Source organism: Xenopus laevis, chromosome 6L (assembly GCF_017654675.1).
Source record: "Xenopus laevis strain J_2021 chromosome 6L, Xenopus_laevis_v10.1, whole genome shotgun sequence".
NCBI classification, from domain to species: domain Eukaryota; kingdom Metazoa; phylum Chordata; class Amphibia; order Anura; family Pipidae; genus Xenopus; species Xenopus laevis.
Window position 1 is genome coordinate 60,183,160 of NC_054381.1, and position 18,815 is coordinate 60,201,974.

The following is an 18,815-nucleotide window of genomic DNA, read 5'->3' on the forward strand; positions in this document are numbered from 1 at the left end:
CAAATACATAAGTGTTAACAAAACATAACATAAATATATATAAATAACATTTCCATATTAACAACATTATAACCATAAAAACATCAACAGTGATATAACATAACTCCTTTATCCTCTGCAAGATCCCTGGCAATGGACCCAATTAGGTGCATGCAATCGTACCAGCCACTTGTGCCTTCCAGCATGGTGGGTACGCTGGATTGCATGCTTCAACGAATGTAACATACCCTCCCAGAGACCAACGCTCTTAGAGGGGAACACCACCAACCAAGTCCCATTAACCAACTTAGGACTTGATAAAATCCACCTTCTCAACCAATTCTCCCCATTGCCAGCTGTGACAATATGCTATCCCATTGCAGCCCAGCTTAATCATGAACCCCAAATACTCAGTGAATGTTGTTATTAAAGCAATGCTGTTTGAGAACATTTTTCTTTTATCATTTTAGAACATACAAGAAGTGGGAGGCTATGTGCTCATAGCCATCAACTCTGTTAGATCCATTCATCTTGAAAACCTTCAAATTATTCGTGGGAATATGTTGTACAAAAGTACATATGCTCTAGCTATAGTGAGTAATGAGTCCCTGAATACCACTAATGCTTTGGAGGAACTGCACATGGGACATTTGACAGGTAAAGTCTCGTTATATGTAAAAAGGAAAGGTTGTGGGAGCACTCCATGGCTAAATAAAAATATATAGTGAATAAAGTACCCCCTCTTGTAAAATATAAGGATATTATAAGTTACCGAGGAGTTTCATGACCATATAAAAACAGGAGGCCGAAGGCCGAGTGTTTTTATACAGGTCATGGAACTCCGAGGTAACTTCTAATATCCTCATATTTTGCAACTTGGGGTACTTTATTTATTATAATACACAAATTTCAGTGAGTCATGTGACTGAAATGACATCAGAACTCACCGTTTATAACTGATGACATCAGAACTCACTGTTTATAAGGATATAATTTACAAGATATTCATGGCTTTTGTGTATTATACTAAAATACACAACAAAGTGCTACTGATCTGGCCAAATTAACTACAGACATAGAGAAAAAAAATATTCATAAATGCACATTCCCTGGTCCCCTGTCATATCAGTAATCTATGCAGATGAATGTATTTACAAAGACAGGGGTTTTTTAGTTACAAAATTATGATCATAACATTGATAAGCCACCATACCACGTTGAGGTAAAACACATATGGCTGTCCCTAACTATTTACTTCTGGTCATAATACTCAAATGCTAAAGCCTCCCAGCATAAGAGCATTAACTGAAATAAAGGTCTCCCAACCGGGGTATTGGTTTCAATCATAGGGCTTAAGCTGGCCATAGATTTTTAAAGATTCCATTGTCATCGTGAGACCACGATTATCTCGAAATGATCGTATCACTAAAAAGACCATTTCAGGCGATATTGCCAGGAAAACAAAGGGTAGCTGCCTCCTTGTCCCTGCAAACATAGATAGATTGCACTGGGACCGATAAAGATTTTTTAACCTGGCCGATCAATTTTCTGACAGATGTCGGCCGAAAAATCGTAAGATGTACGATCGTTCAAATCCCACTAACCGCACAATAATTTCGAAGATTGGTCGGACTTCGCTAAAATCGGCAAGAGAAATCTTTGCATATATGGGGACTTTTAGTCCTCCCCCACCATTAGCTTTTAAAGGAGAGATAAACTAGACCACAACATTGGTTCCATGAGATTAATCCTCCCCCGCTTGCGGCTTTTAAGAGAGAGAGAAACTGCCCAGACCAACACCCATTTCCAAAAGCATGGGGCCACCATTTAAAGGGATGGATGTAGGGGTGCAACAACCACATGGAAGCCTGACCTGCAGCATAGCTGCTGAACTTCCAAACAGAATAGATCTGCTACAATACAAAATGCAAAAAGGAAAGGTTGTGGGAGCACTCCATGGCTAAATAAAAATATACTACAATACAATGAAAGTGCAACTGATTAATCTCATGGAACCAATGCTGTGGTCTAGTTTATCGCTCTATTTAAAAGCTAATGGCGGGGGAGGACTAAGCCCTATGATTGAAACCAATCGGGACACCTTTATTTCCGGTAATGCTGTTATGCCGGGAGCCTTTAGCATTTGAGTATTATGACCAGAGGTAAATAGTTAGGGACCACCATATGGGTTCTACCTTGACGTGATATGTTGGCTTATCAATTTTATGTTCATAATTGTGTAACTAAAAAACCCCTGTCTTTGTAAATACATGCATCTGCATAAATTACTTATGTGACGGGACCAGGGAATGTGCATTTATCAATATTTTTCTTTTTCTCTATGTCTTGTTATATGTATGTTATATAATGCATGAGGGTGAGAAAATGTGTGTTATAGTTTGTGTGTGTCCGGGCAATTTTGTGAAAACGGTAAAAAATAAAAAAAAATGTAAAGCAATTTTTAAAAGTCTTTATTTCTGGGGAACAAACTGAAAAATTTGTTTGTAAGGTGAGCAGCCCCTTTGACATTATGTCCCATAGGAATGCATTTGAAGTAACAATAATAATTATTATTTTTTATAAATCATTAATAATTTGTTTCACATTTTATGAAGCACCGATCAAGTCAAGCAAATTATTAGCACTAATGATGGAAAATGAGAAAACCTGTAAGTGATGTTGCAGGAGATGTGGTCTAATTAAATTTGCCAAGGTTTTTGGTACAGTGCCAATAAATGATTGTTTCTAAACTGAAGGTTGATTGGTCTAGTAATTGTGCATGGGAAGAGAACTGGCTGAATGATTGTATTAAATATTGGTTGTTGTGGTTAATTTTCTAATTAAATAAGGGTTCTAAGTGGGGTGCTGCAGGTTTCTGTACTGGGCTCAATTTTATAAAATCTGTTTATTAATGTCTTGGGGGAGAAAACGGAAAGCAGTGTATTTGTGTGATGGCACAAAATGAAATTATACAGAATAATCAAATCCACCCCGGATGTATTATTGGCGATCTGGGCCGCAAAGTAGCGCATCAATATTTGACAATAGTATTTCCTTATAAAACCCCTAGCAGATTTATTAAGGCTCAAACGGTAAATTCAGTTTTTGGAATTTTTTTTGTGTCAAAACTCACAACTCGAATGTAAATTTGGAATGTTCGAACAGTTCTAATTAGAATATTCACCACCTAAAACCTGCTGAACCTTTGACCCATTTAAAGATTTTAATTGCCTTCCGTGAAAAACTAAAACCGAGTTTCATTCGAATTTGATTCCAGTTTTTGGGTCAGTAACATTAGTTCAAATTTAAAACGTTCGGGTTTTTTCTTAAGTAAGATAATATTTGAGTTTTGAGTACATTGAATTTATTAGAGTACAAAACAATTCACATAAATTCGAAATTCGACCTTTGATAAATCTGCTCCTTAGTATTCATACCACTTATATACTTTTTTTACATTCAGAACCTAGATGATGTAACTTAACATTATGGTATTTGTCTACCCAGAAATTCTTAATGGTGGAGTCCTCATTTCCAAAAATCGCAAACTTTGCTACTTGAATACCATCCAGTGGAATGATATTTTGCACTCGGACAATCCCATCAACCAAATATCGTTGGATAAAAGTTTTTCTCCCATGTGTAAGTATCTGCATGCAGTAACTTCCTTGTGTTTCCCGAAAGCATTTCAACAAACCTTTGTTTCTTGTTCTGCGACAATTCTGCTCTTCTATATGTGTCAAGACATCCATGAGATCTGAATTTTCTGAATCATAGTTATGAATGTTTAAACACCAGGTCCTAAATGTGATGTAGAAAGCTGCAATGGATCATGCTGGGGACCTGGACCTGGAAACTGTCAGAAATGTAAGTTCAGCTGCTTTTGAAAATACTTATGATAAATATTTTCTGGATCATTTGCTATTGTGGGGGGTCCCATTGAAATTATTGGACCACAAGGTATATACTACACTAAGGGGCCGATTCATCAAGGGTCGAATATCGAGGGTTAATTAACCCTCGATATTCGACTAGGAACTAAAATCCTTCGACTTCGAATATCGAAGTCGAAGGATTTAGCGCAGATAGTACGATCGTACGATCGAAAGATTATTCCTTCGATCGAACGATTAAATCCTTCTAATCCAACGATCCTTCGATAAAAAAAATTTAGGAAAGCCTATGGGGACCTTCCCCATAGGCTAACATTGACTTCGGTAGCTTTTAGCTGCCGAACTAGGGGGTCGAATTTTTTTTTAAAGAGACAGTACTTCGACTATCGAATGGTCGAATAGTCGAACGATTTTTACTTTGAATCCTTCGATAGTCGTAGTCGAAGGTCGAAGTAGCCCATTCGATGGTCGAAGTAGCCCAAAAAAACTTCGAAATTCGAAGCTTTTTACCTTCGAATCCTTCACTCGAAGTTAATGAATCGGCCCCAAAGAGTCACAAGAGTCAAAATAATCACCGTCACCTTCCAAATCATTGTCTCATCCTGATATTAATTATATTTGATGGAAAATCCTCTTTGTCAAGGACTGAATAGTCTGCTGAATGTGGGCTCCCAGCATTTCACTGGCATACATGGTGATCCAATCATTGGACTAAAGGCCGAATGTCTTGATCATCCGGATTTGTTCTGCCACAAGTAGTTCTTCTCAGTATTCACCCCTTGGATTTTTTCCAAATTTTGTTGCAATATACAATAACCAGGACTGAAAATTTAATTTGCATATTATGTCATTGATCTGCACAGAATTGTCCATAATGTGGAATCAGAAACAAATCAACATAGTTGATTACAACTGAAAAGTTTTAAATCAAATCATAGAAAAATAGAACAAAGTGCAAAAAAAGTGCAAGGGGTAAATACTTATACAAGGTACTGTCAGACAGACACAAAGGACCCGTATTTTGTTGATGAGGATGATGGTTATTATTATTATTAATAATAATAATAATAATATAATACATATTTATAAATTGCCAATAAATAGAGCTGTGCAATAGATGGGTATACATACCAAATAAACAGATATACTACTGATAAATGATGCAAGAGGTATAGAGGGTCCTGCTCAAAAGAGCATTACAATCTCGAAAGGGGGATAAGACACACGGGGGTTATTTATCAAAGTCCAAATTTATCTCAACATTTCCAGACACAAACTCCGATCTAATCCGCATGGGTTTTTTTTGCCGATTTATAATTAGATTTTCCTGAAATTCTGCTTTGCGGGAAAAAAATTTGATTTTCGCGTTTTTTTTTCTGATTTTTCACCCCAGAAAACTCAGATTTCTTATGCTTTTTGCCCGTAAACTTTGGGGTATTGCACGAAACCCAGCGCAAATCAAAAAATCATTGGGACTTCTCCCATTATCTTATATGCAACCTCGACAGGTCTGAGATGCCAGATTTTCTGATTCGGACTTTTCCATCCTCGGGGTATAATAAATTCCGAAAAATCTGTGGTTTTTTTAAAATTTCTGATTTTATACTAAAAAATAACAACATTTTGGGGATTTTTGCATTCGGAGTTTAGTAAATAACTCCCAAGGTGTGGATGATGCTATACTACTGTATGTATAGAAACCAAACTAGCCCTTTACAATCAGACCTTAACAAATCTTAGTTAAATCTGGCTAGGTTGTATTGTAAATGTAATCTTGCACTGCACTTTAGAAACATGTTTTCTGTTTTACTGTAAAGTAAACTCAATCTTAATCTTTATTTCAGTAACAAAGCTCATCTGTGCCCAGCAGTGTTCAGGTCGTTGCAGAGGTCCACTGCCAATTGATTGCTGCCATACCCAGTGTGCTTCAGGCTGTACAGGACCAAAGGAAAATAACTGCTTGGTAAGAATCATGGCTATGTTTGATTTTTCTCAGTGAAGTTGATTCTGCATGCAGTGAAGAGCTTATGTCTGTTTCAATAACGGAACTATCAGCGTCTGGGCCAGGGTGCAGGCAGAGCTACCGACTGGGGGGGGCAGTTTTGCCTTAGTCTCTTTTCCGAAAAAGAATTTTGCATTTTCATGGTGAATTTACAGGTGGTGAATCAGGGGGGCTTTTATGTTTAAAGGGGAGTTTTTGAATCATTTGCCTTTCTCTTCTGCCTCTCATCTTGACCCTGACAGCCAAATAATCTATTGCTGTGTGTGGCTAAAATGTTATTACAATTTAGCATAAGCTTCTATTCATCTAGTCTCTACCACTACCAGGCTAAACATCCCCATGTGTCTGGCTTGTATGCTCAAACTCAGCACTGTGTATAGCCTCTCATACAGTATACAGTATAAGTATATTCCATTAGTTAATAGTTTAACAAGAGCATTTACAATTCCTTAAACAAAGGTCAGGTCTTCTTTGTAAGTCCCTATAGAAAGTGATAATATATATATATATATATATATATATATATATATATATCCAGCAGTCGTTGTTTTGTGCATTTTAAGGCTTGCCGTAAATTTCGTGATGGTGAAACCTGCAAAGAAGGCTGCCCTCAGCTGCAGATTTATAATCCTACAACATACCAATTGGAAGTAAATCCTGATGGAAAGTATAGTTTTGGAGCAGCGTGTGTGAAAAAGTGCCCACGTAAGTAAAGAGTCTTAGTATAATTTATGTCAGTATTGTCATTCATCGTGTTATGAATGGGCTTGGTTTTAATGTGCAACGTGCAAGATGTAATATTTGTAGTAGTAGTAGTAGTAGACCAGCATTTCTTTTACACACAGTCCAATGTTTTTCTCAGCATTGCCGGTACCCACAAAAATATCAGACTTTTTTATATGGACAAGTATGTATTGTCTGGAGATGAATATTAATTTAATAATAAAACACATTATAAAACAAATATAGAGAATATATAAAGAAACACCAGCAGGGTTAAAATTCAGTGGCACAGAAGACCAAAATGTTGGGTGTTTCTTATTAATTAAACATGCTAGTAAGATTGATATAAAAATAGGTAGGGATTTGGGATAACAACAAGGGACATAAATTGGACAGAAGCAAATGAAAAACATAATGGTGAGGATACTTTAGCTAGCATTTGTTATTTTGATGGTTTGTAAAAGGTAATAGAAGATAATGTGGTATGAAAATGTGGTTTGCATTGCTTTAAATATGGGCAGATGTTACTCATCTCCAAAGCTATATTGTCGAAATCCAACCTCAATCTCCGATCCAGTGTATATGCAAGTTGCATTTATAGCGCTTGTCAGTTCACACTTCATATCTAACAAATGCATGACAACGCATTACCAGTTTCATCCACATCTGTTGAGTTGCTGGGTGAATGCTGGGAGTTCCTCAACATCTGGATTGTCAGAACTTTTTAACTTTCATTCTAAATACACCCATAATATTTGTATATACCCAACAGCCTACAGCATACGAAGAAATAATGAGTATAGTATAATTTGCTTATGCATTTTTTTTCTATCTTACATGTCTATCTATCTAAAAAAAAATATATATATATACACACACACACACACACACATATATACACAAATTCAAGAGGTCCTCTGCACTCAAATGAGTGCAGAGTACCTCTTGTATTTGTCTATATGTATTTTGTGGTCACAGCCTCATTGCACCCCCGCCTAATGGTTTTAAAAATTAGTGGTGAGCACAACTTTCCCTTGTTTTAATGTTAATCAAACGACCTGGGTGCTCTAGTGAAAAAATAATATATATATTGTTCCAAGTACTGGCACTCACAGGATTTTGATAACAAGAAAAAGGTTTTAGTAAACAAATAACTAAATAAACCTTTTTTGTTTCCTAAAACATTTTTCTGGTTATGTAAATCCTGTGAGTGCCAGTACTTAGGACAACATATATATATATATATATATATATATATATATATATATATATATATATATATATATATATATATATAGTCAAATACAAGAGTCCTCTGCACTCAACCCATTATCAATATATTTAAGACAGAGACATTTTGTGCATACTGCTACTGAAAAATGCCTTACCCTTTAAACAAAACAGGGATTGTTTGTCCATATATTGCAATATATTTAAGATGGCCAACTACGTCAAAGTCATCCCATGTCTGGCCAGTCCTATGCTCAATTTTATCTGATTCATTAAGAATTCTATTGCTTCATTATACATTTTACAAAGGGACTAAGTTTTACCTGCAACTTTCTTGCTGCTTTCAAAGTAAACCCCCATACTTGGCTGCCCTTTTATTAGACACCAGTGGGATCACCTGACTATAGTTGGGAAGGGTGGGAGCTACAACATGGAGCTGGTCACTGCTCCTATATAACTATATCAAACAAGGGAAAGTTGTGCTCACCACTATTTTTTAAAACCATTAGGCGGGGGTGCAATGAGGCTGTGACCACAAAATACATATAGTCAAATACAAGAGGTCCTCTGCACTCAACCCATTATCAATATATTTAAGACAGCAACATTTTGTGCATACTGCTATAGTCCAGGTAGGGTGCACTCAAAACCAGCCAACAAACGTGTGGGTGCAGGTTAAAGTGGACCTGTCATCCAGACACAAAAATCTGTATAATAAAAGTCCTTTTCAAATTAAACATGAAATCCAATTTCTATTTTTTATTAAAGCATTCCTAGCTGTTGTAAGCTCATTTAAAAATCTCAGCTGTCAATCAAATATTGTCTTCCCCTCCTCTATGCCAGTGGCATAGAGGCGGGGCAGACAATTACTTTCACTTTCCATTCAGCACTTCCTAGATGTCACTGCTCTCCACACATTCCCCCGTTCTCTTTACTGTTTAATTGTGTAGCCAGGACATGGGAATGGACATCAGGTCCACCATTCTGGTGCACAAACAAGATTCTGAGATGATGCAAGGCTTGTCTTAATAACAGTGTCCACAAAATGGCTCCTGCCTGCTTGCTATAATTATGAATTCCCAGACTGTAGGAAAAAAGATTCAAATAATTTATATAGTGTAATTAAAGTTCATTTGCTTGATTAATGTGATAAAATAGGATTTGGAATGTTTTTTTTGGGTGACGGGTCCCCTTTAAATAAAACATTACAAATCATTGATAACAAACCGTACTCCAAGGACTTTATCCGTGAAAAAATCAAAAAGAAACATATATATATCTGTGTGTGTGTTTGCTTTATTTTACAGATAACTATGTTGTGACGGATCATGGATCATGTGTCCGAACTTGCAACTCAGATTCCCAAGAAGTAGAGGAGAATGGCATTCGAAAATGCAAAAAGTGTGATGGACCATGTACCAAAGGTAAATACAATAGGATATTATCTGTTTGGCTATTAACTTTTCAGTGTAAATGTAGTAAATGTTTCATTTTTCTCTTTTATTTTTACAGTTTTTTGTTATTTTCCTTAAGTAATACTGACAGCCAGTTATGCAGATCGTAAGCATTGGCTAGAGTAGCCCAAAAATACATCATTGTGGTGCTCAATTAACATTTGACCTGTAATTTTGGGCTGCTGTAATACCATCCCCAAGATATTAGATAATAGAGAACATATTCCCTAGTGGTGTTTTTTTCAGCCAGGTGAGATTTGGGTATCTCTGCAGAGAATGCCCATGTAAGGATTTTGTCCAACAAATGCACGGTCACAGCTGCATTGCATTGATGCCAATAAGGCTGCAATGTCAAATTGGGGCACTTTTCTTCTGCTTGAATGCCATTGACGAATATTACTTATGTGCCCTGAGCTTTATGACTTTAGGAGGATGTGATCTCTGTGATTTTGCCCCAGGTGTAAAAAAGGAAAAAGTCAACAACAATTGCAAATTTATGATATACGCTAGAAAACATCTTTTCAACACTGAGCCTGGCATTGTTGGACTTGGAAAGGTTATTATGTCTGAAGCTATGTACATTAATTGGATTGATTTATACATATTATACATATAATAACTGAATCAATGCCAATTAAACATTTGTTTGATTTTGGTTCTGCAAATGTATGAACTTAGCTATATTTCTATGAAATATTGTATTTGACTTTTTTTCCAGATAAGATTTGCGATGGAATCAACATGGGAAAGCTGAAACATGCTTTGTCAGTAAATGCCTCAAATATCGATTCATTTCAGAACTGTACCAAAGTTAATGGAGATGTGACACTTTTATATGTGGCAGAAAAAGGGTATGTTATTGCCTTTTCTATATATACTTTAACAAATAGAGCAAATGGTGCTTTCTTGTCAGTATTGTGAAATATTCAACAGCAGTTGGATCTACTACCAAGGTTACCATAAGTAATAGTGTGGCCCGATATGCCTGTATGGCCACACCCCCAATCCTTTCAAACCTGGCCCTATTGGTGGGAAGTCCTGCTTTTGGGGTAGCCTGGACCTGACAATAGTCCCATCTGTACCACCCTAATGGTGGCCCTTTCTACTACCAATTTATAGGACAGTATGGGGTTGCTGATTTCGCTACTACTACAAGGGGATCTGTCACTTTTTTGCTGCAAGCAGTAGAGGGGGAGTCACAAACTGCAAATTAATCCCTTTCAAAATCTGATTTATGTATTTGCTGGTCTGAACTTTAATTGGTTACTTCCCAGTTAGGTAAAATAAATTATTTGTCTTCTTTTTTACATTTCAGTGACACGTTTACCAATACTAAAAAACTGGATCCCGCAAAATTATCGGTATTTAAATCTGTCCGAGAAATAACAGGTTGGTTGTGCAATTTAACTTTTTTTTATTAGTTAAATTGTGTTTATCTGTAAGTGATTGGCTTTTGCCAAAAACATCCACACGCTAAGGGGCATTTCTGGTTTGTGCAAAAGACTGCAGAAAGTGTGAGTGGGTTTTCTGAAATCAGTTGCTTTGGTTTGCTTCTGAATGGGTTTTGAATAAACAAGCAATCTTTTTTTCCACAAACAGGGTTTTTAACAAAAATAAAAAAGTTTGCTACCTCAAATCTGGCCCCCTAGGGTACTTGAATGCTAAAATGTTCCAACTGTTCTTCTTCTTGGTTAGGTTCTTTACTGATTCAGTGGTGGCCAGAAAATTACACAGACTTGAATGTGTTTGAGAATCTTGAGGTTATCCGAGGCAGAACAAAGCAGCGGTAAGTACATTTTACATTGTTACATTGTGTTAAATGATTGGTAGTTATTGGCCAGAACAGATAGTTATGAACCAAATAGCCCCAAGAAAAACAAAACTGTGCAGATTAAAATTGGAGAAATCCATCCATAAAGACTTTATTCTGTAATGTAAAGGCCTTTCAGGTACAGGGGGGTCATTGATCTTGTCTTGTGACAAGATGGAAGAAGGTATAGTTAGAGGATTTCCAGGAATTTCCAAGTCTCTATACAAGCAAAAACTGACCTTTTTATTTCTAAATGAGTCACTTAACCAGTTCCAACTTAAGATCAAGGACACAGTTTAGTATATTTTTTTTCCAGAGGAGCAACCTTTATAAAGAGTCTGTTAACAAGGCTTTACTTCTTCTGTTTTAGCGGTACTTATGCTCTTGCTATCGTACAAAGATCCATAACTGCCTTGGGTCTACAATCCCTCAAAGAAGTGAGCGATGGGGATGTTATCATTAAAACAAACAAGAATCTCTGCTATGTTAACACCATCAACTTTACAAACATGTTTAGGACACCAAAACAGATAAAGATAATTAATGACAACAAGAATCCTGAGCAGTGTGGTAAGTTGCCCTAGATATTATAATCATTTGTGCATTGTTGTATATTGTATGAACAGCGAAATACGGTTCTCAAAATAAGGTTTCAGATCGAGAAAGTTCGAGTAAATGCATTATATTACGGGTTTTAGATGTTCCCCACATGGTGCTTGTGCTTAGAGACTACAGTGTTACAACACTGAGAAAAACCCTGGAGAAGGAGGTTTTGAGAGCAGAATGTTATTTATATTTGCCACAATTACACTGTTTGTGGTTTAATTATCATAATCCGAGTTTTTCAGATTTTTTAAATAATAAAAGTTTGACTTAATGAGAATCCATAATTTGCCCTTATTTATCAATAAAAAAAACCTCAAAAAAATTGAATCGGGACAAAAAAACGAAATGAAATGAACATTTTGTGAGGGTTAAAGCATCTTCATTTGGTTAACGGGATATCTGCCATTGCCTTATACATGAATTGGCAGGTTTTAGATGGTGTATTTTTGGATTCACTTGGAACAGCTTCAGGACATAATAAATTATGAGAAAAAATGCATCATTTTTTACCGCCTCTTTTTCAGGTTTTCGGTCTCAAAAATAGTGCCTTAATGAATAACCTCCTAAATGATAATGTTATTTTTATTTGTGGGTTTACCTAATTCATTCTCTAGGGCACTATCACTACCTTCATTTGTTAAATGAATGATAGTCACTGCTTAGTGGCATCCACTTCCAAAAATTCTTATTGAAAGATTAGGCTCTCCCCAGTGTATCAATACGATCAATGATTTATGGTAAAGAAAAGTATTATTGCAACAATATTTTTGTGTAGGTTTTCATAACTAGTTTTCTGTGTTGGGCTTTTTTTAGAAAGTGAAGGCAAGGTCTGTGACACTTTGTGCTCTGAGGAGGGATGTTGGGGACCTGGGCCTTCTCAATGTGTTTCCTGCCTTAAATATATCCGTGGAAAAGAATGTGTAGAAAACTGCAACTTTCTTAGCAGGTTAGTACTTTTAAAATCACTCTACCCCTGTGATGGGCAACAGTCTCACTCATTTGGCCCCTCACAACTCAGAAGAGCCATGTATGATGTTTCCTGCTAATAATATTTTTATAAAATATATATGCTATATTGTATATAATCTATATTATATACAGTATTTATAGGTATCATTTTCCATGCATATTTGTATGCAATGTTTATTGTGTCCAGTGACACTGCATAGATATTTAAATCTTGATAGACTATTATCTATATTGAGGTAGAAATGAAGTTTGAGCGTCTGTTGGCATGCATGTAAAAACATAAATATATATTTATTTACGCTATTTTATGTCTTGGTATCTGTTCTACTTCTCTTTACTTTTGCGCTTTAAGATCATATTATATTGTTATATAAGTAGTGTATTGTATATTTTTTTTTACTTTGTTTCTTATATGCCAGGGAGCCACGGGAATACACAGTAGATGGCAGATGCTTTTCCTGTAATGTGGAGTGTTTGCAGTTGAATGACACCCAAACTTGCTCCGGGCCTGTAAGTACATAATACACAGAGACAACATATTGTATTGTATGCTAATGTTGCAAACCTCTTGGAAATGTCAATGAGCTTGTGTTTATATACATACAGTACATAGTTCATATTGGTCAGGCCTTTCAATGTACCTCATCATGGATCTAGAGATCAGCAAGGGAACCTCCATAGATCAACTGCTACTACTACTTCTAGAGCAAAAAAAAAAATAACTCTTTAATCTGGCGCCACATTGGCAGAAGAGTCATTTCCTGGATTAACTTTGGTTCTTTTTTAAAGGACACAATATTGAAAAAAAAGAGATTTTTGGTGTATAATGTAAGTATATGTGGGGTCTGGGTGCACATGCCCCAGACTTACAGCTCAAGGTGGAGGTATTCAACAATGAAAGGCACAAACAGGCAAAGTAAGCGAGCTGCAGACTTTATTTCAGGCAAGGAGTGAATAAACACATAGCCTTATGCGTTTTTTGCACACAGAAACTAAATCATTACGTGCCTGTTTTGCAATGTAACATAAGCTTCATAAGATGAAGCTTGTGTTACGTTTTTGTTTTATTAAAAGATCCCCTTAAATTGTATTTAAACAGAGGTTACCACTACTGATGAGGCGGTGAAACATTTGGTGCAGTTGCTGTTTAATAACAATTGTATAACATGTCATTTTTATAGCTCCATAAATTTGGTTAAACTGAAATCATACAAAATAGAAAATCAAGGGTTCTGGGACTAAAGTACATTAAATGCACAATGTGTGTTTCTTAGTCCACATTAGGGTGCCTCTTCCACAGGCAGCTTTAAAACTATGCCACTAGTATGCCACTAGATGGAAGGTGTGCTTCTTAAAATGCAGTTATTTTTAATTTACATCAACATCAATAAAATTGTGGTTCCTATTAGCCCTGGTACCTTCCTAGTACCTTCCTTCTCAGTCCTCCTCCCTTCTTGGAGATATTGTAGTACATACTGAACTGTGAGCACTTTCAATTCTGAGCTGGAAATATTTTGTTTTCATACATAGTAACTTCTAAGTAGAATTACAATCCAGCGTAAAAGTGTGAAATGAACAAAAAATGGTCCAGTGGAGTAATGTCCCCAACCAAATGTTAGCAGAAAAAGGATTTTTTTTTTTATGCCATTAATACTGAGGCATTTTTTAGAAAATAATAAAGTGTACAGTATACAGGTATGGGATCAGTTATCCGGAAACCGATTATCCAGAAAGCTCAGAATTATGGAACGGCTGTCTCCCATAAATTGGCCACAGACGCACAGATCCGATCGTACGAATCAATGTACGATCGAACTTTCCCATCTGCCGACCTGCCACTAACTATTCAGATCAAAGTCTTACCATTCCGACCAAATAAAGTAGTTAAAGAACAGATCAGCTGATGTTCTGCCCCTGACAGCAATCGTACGATAGACAAAGTTAGTGACAGTCTCCCACTGAAAATCGTACGATTGGCAATACACGCAGAGATATTACCCGCAGCCGACAGAAATTTTCTAACCTGTCCAATCGACCAAACGACTGATCTCCGCCGGAATAATGTCGGGACTCTCGACACATGGTCCGAAAATCGTATGAATCATCAATTTGTACGATGAGATCTTTGCGTCTATGGCCCGCTATAGAGTCCATTATAATCAAAGATTTTTAAAATGTATTATATAAATATTATATAAATATTATATAAATATTATAATGTAATATTTTTCTCTGTAATAATAAAACAGTAGCTTGTACTTGATCCAAACTAAGATATAATTAATCCTTATTGGAAGCAGAGCCAACCTATTGGGTTTATTTAATGTTTACATGATTTTCTACTAGACTTAAGATATGAAGATCCAAATTACGGAAAGATCTGTTATGCGGTTAATCCCAGGTCCCAAGCATTCTGGATAAAAGGTCCCATACCTGTATACGCATTACAGACAGAGGATGCAGCTATAACTGTCAGCCTTTTCTCCACTTGACAAAACAGTTAACTGTATATATAACATTAAGGCCAACTTTTATTCCCAGTGGAGTAAGACAAACCACTGAGCGGTGGTAGAAACAGGATGTTAACTATTACTTTTAAGCATTTTCTCTTGAGGCACAAAGCTCCCAAATGATTATCCGTAAAGAGAGGATGTGATTAAGTACTGTGAGCTTTCAGTTGGTGTTCGGTGTTGTGAGACTCTGGTGGGGTTATCGTTGGTATATTGGGTGGCTTACCTTGGCCACAGGGAAGACAACCATTTGCTTTTTACCATAGAAAACTTATTTCTTACAATCCTTTCTTTTCAGTGAAGATTTAGTTATGAATGAATGATGAAACTGGGATATTATATGAGAAAGAACTCTGAGAGGCAGCACTTCCTGCTTTTGCAGACAAAATGTAGAGAAGGATAAAAGGGCAATAAGATGAATCACTGTTTCCCATTACTATTATGTTTTCTTTTAAAATATTGTTACACATCTGGCTTCAAGTGGATCTAGAGAGAAACTAACAAAAAAAGTTGCGGGTTTCATGACAGAATAATTTGTTTATTTCTTTTGGAAAAGCCTCTGATATGTTCAAAAAAAGGTTTCTAAAAAGCACAGGCCACACAAATTCCTTGTTAGCAGACAGGTTTTAGTTAAATGGTTTATGTTTAAATCTGCTAACTAAACAACATATGTATTTAGGAGAACTTCGGGGGTGAGAAGTTTTAGTTCCCTAGAGCGTTGTGGGAAACTAGGAGAAGGAGGAGATATTTATGCATGTGAGAGGAAACATTTGCTTTTCATTCACTCGTTACAACACATGATAAATATTAAATGTAATTTCCCTTAAGAGATGATTGAACAGATATGTTTCTTTGATTGCTATCAGTGTAGAGATAAGTTGTCTAACTTGAAAGCTCTCCCCAGGCCTGCAACACTATATGGTATTTAGGTTGCATCTTATGAGAAAAACTTGGTTCATTATAATAACCATATTTATGATATATGACCAAATTATTTGTGTCTGTTGGGCTTCCTTAAGTCTCAGGGGCCCAAACGTAGTTGCAGCACCTGTGGTTTGGCCCCTATCAGTGTCCCTGAAAATTTCTTTCAATTATTGATAACAGTGATTATTGTAAAAATGCTTAAAAGTGGGTTTCGGTTGATCGTTTTCCTGCTCTGCTATAATAACAAGGAGAATTTATTATAGAGGGAGATGTTTTATTATAATAAAAATAATGAGGAAGATTCCATACCTAAAACACACTTTTTTAATTACAATTAGATATTGACCCCAACTATGACCTGATCTGCGAGTGAATGCTCAGGTCAAGATCACTGCTAAATGGGTGGCAATTGCAAGTATATTTTTGAATGCCTGCTGAGCTTAGCGTCAAACACCTGAAGCAGCACGTCAGCCATTCCCCTTACTACGGTTCTTTCTCCTGGAGTATTATGGTATTCACCTTGACCCTATTGTTGCATCCACAGGTCAGGTGATCACCCAACATAGTCCACTGCTGCACTGTAGTGGAAATATTGATGGCAAAACCCCTGAATTTGCCCTATGTGCCATAGTCCTTAGTGTTCAATGTCATGGCATGCCTTACCTTGCTGACCATTTAGCTTTTTTTCCACCACCCAGAACAATCATGTTCAAGATCTCGAAATGGGGTTCAAAATGACATATGATATCCACTTGGCATTGTGCAAAAGAATAGGTTAAGGTAGGCGAAAACACACCACGGTAAAATTTATACAGTGAAAAGTCTGTGGGAAATGGAAGTTATTTTCATGCCTCATACTACACACAGTATTGCCTTAAAGCACAAAAGAGAGGTTTTTACTGTTACTTAAAGGGGACCGTCACTCAAAAAAAAATTCCAAATCCTATTTTATCATGATAGTCAAGCAAAATGAACTTTAATTACACTGTAAAAAATTTTTGAATCTTGTTTCCTTCTGCCTGGGAATTAATAATTATAGCAAGCAGGCAGGAGCCATTTTAGGGACACTGTTATTAAGGCAAGCCTTGCATCATCTCAAAATCTTGTTTGTGCACCAGAACGGGGGACCTGATGTCCATCCCATGCACTGGCTACACAATTAAATGGTGAAGAGAACGGGGGGGAATGTGGGGAGAGCAGTGACATCTAAGAAGTGCTGAATGGAAAGTGAAAGAAATTGCCTGCCCCGCCTCTATGCCTAAGGCAATATTTGATTGACAGCTGAGATTTTTAAATGAGCTATGAATGCTTAAATTAAAAAAGAATTTGGGTTTTATGTTTAATTTGAAAGGGACATTTATTATACAGCTTTTTATGTCTGGGTGACACGTCCACTTTAAGAATTATAGGTGGAGAAGTGGAAATGACTCCATTATGTCCATGGGGCCAACTATGCATCCAGAATCACTTGTTTTATAACACAAATACAGCCTATAAATCTATCAAACACCTGTTTTTTTCCTGCTAAATACTTTAAAATGAATGATTGTTTTTTTTTCTCATGTATTCTCACTCCGAATACATTGAAGCAATGTTTGTTGGTCTCCCAATTAATACTGTGATGTGAATGGGTGTTTTTCTTGCATTTTTTTCCCCATGTGAAAAAAAAAAGTTTTTTCCAGTGAATCATGAAGCAAGGTTAATTTTTCCTGCAAATTTTCACCACTTGCAAGACCACAACTTTCTTCACAAATCTGTATCAGGCAAAACAATTCTCTCATGCCTACTTCGAAAAAATTGGATTTGGAGAGCAAAAAAGGAAAACCAGTTAGCATGTGTCTCCAAAGTTACCCCATTAGCTCCCCATCTTCTTTTCTGCTGATTCACTGCACATGCTCTGTGCTGCTGTCACTTACTGAGCTTAGGGACCCACTCACAAAATACAGTACACATAGAATATAAATGTCACAATATAAGGCTGATAAGTAATTCATACAGATAATTACTACATGGCAGCACATAAACCAGTGCAACTAGCATCAGAATTTAATAATCAGCCTTGTAGTATCAGCTTATATCACATGCCATCCTAATTTTTCTGCTTGATAAGCTTAGCTTTGCAACAGCTGCTCAAAGCCCACAGACACTTTCCAAGATGGTGACCCCCTGTGACAAGTTTGAAGTCCTGGATCATTGCTGTTATTGACAAGCTGAAATTTTAGGCTGATGTGGCAAGTCCGGTATATAAAACATGGCATTTTTAGCCATACTCATTTTAAGGTTTAGTTTTCCTTTAAATAGGTGTATTACATGGATTCTGCAGGATATATCATGTCATGTGTGCAAAACTAATTCTGAGCAAGGACATACCAATTAATTAGTCAGTAACCAACTAAATAAAAAAAAATGCGGTGCATGAATGTATACATGTAGTCATCCTCGGCAGGCGTCCAAAGAGAAAATCCAGCGTGAAATAGCATCACAATGTATGAATGGGTCACGCACTCTCATGGCCTTATAAACTCTAAAATGCAAACGTTTAATCAGTGTTCAAAAGGGATCTGCTGCCATTTTCACAAGTTAATAAGAATATTGCCATATAAAAGAGAAATCTGAGCTATTTGTTCTTCGAGAGTTTAGTTACTTTCCCTATTTCTTTCTGTAAATTGATAAGATTGTGCTGCTGGTAAATGGAAGTGCTAAAGCAACTCAAGG

The 18,815-nt window shown here is 36.4% G+C and overlaps 1 protein-coding gene across 2 annotated transcripts in view; it reads left to right on the forward strand.

The window, feature by feature from the left end:
- Window positions 1–18,815, forward strand: part of egfr.L (epidermal growth factor receptor L homeolog) — a 135,385-nt gene that overhangs the window by 91,706 nt on the left and 24,864 nt on the right. The window contains exons 3-15 of one of the 2 annotated variants that reach the window (XM_041566091.1): window positions 450–636; window positions 3,487–3,621; window positions 3,778–3,846; window positions 5,717–5,835; window positions 6,438–6,579; window positions 9,135–9,251; window positions 10,000–10,132; window positions 10,597–10,670; window positions 10,977–11,067; window positions 11,462–11,661; window positions 12,511–12,643; window positions 13,086–13,176; window positions 16,799–16,894. In XM_041566091.1, coding sequence (XP_041422025.1) covers window positions 450–636; window positions 3,487–3,621; window positions 3,778–3,846; window positions 5,717–5,835; window positions 6,438–6,579; window positions 9,135–9,251; window positions 10,000–10,132; window positions 10,597–10,670; window positions 10,977–11,067; window positions 11,462–11,661; window positions 12,511–12,643; window positions 13,086–13,176; window positions 16,799–16,879 — 1,572 coding nt within the window. In that variant the 3' untranslated portion in view covers window positions 16,880–16,894. Of the gene's footprint in view, window positions 1–449; window positions 637–3,486; window positions 3,622–3,777; window positions 3,847–5,716; window positions 5,836–6,437; window positions 6,580–9,134; window positions 9,252–9,999; window positions 10,133–10,596; window positions 10,671–10,976; window positions 11,068–11,461; window positions 11,662–12,510; window positions 12,644–13,085; window positions 13,177–16,798; window positions 16,895–18,815 lie in introns of those variants that run through there. The other variant, XM_018267536.2, reaches the window with a different exon arrangement.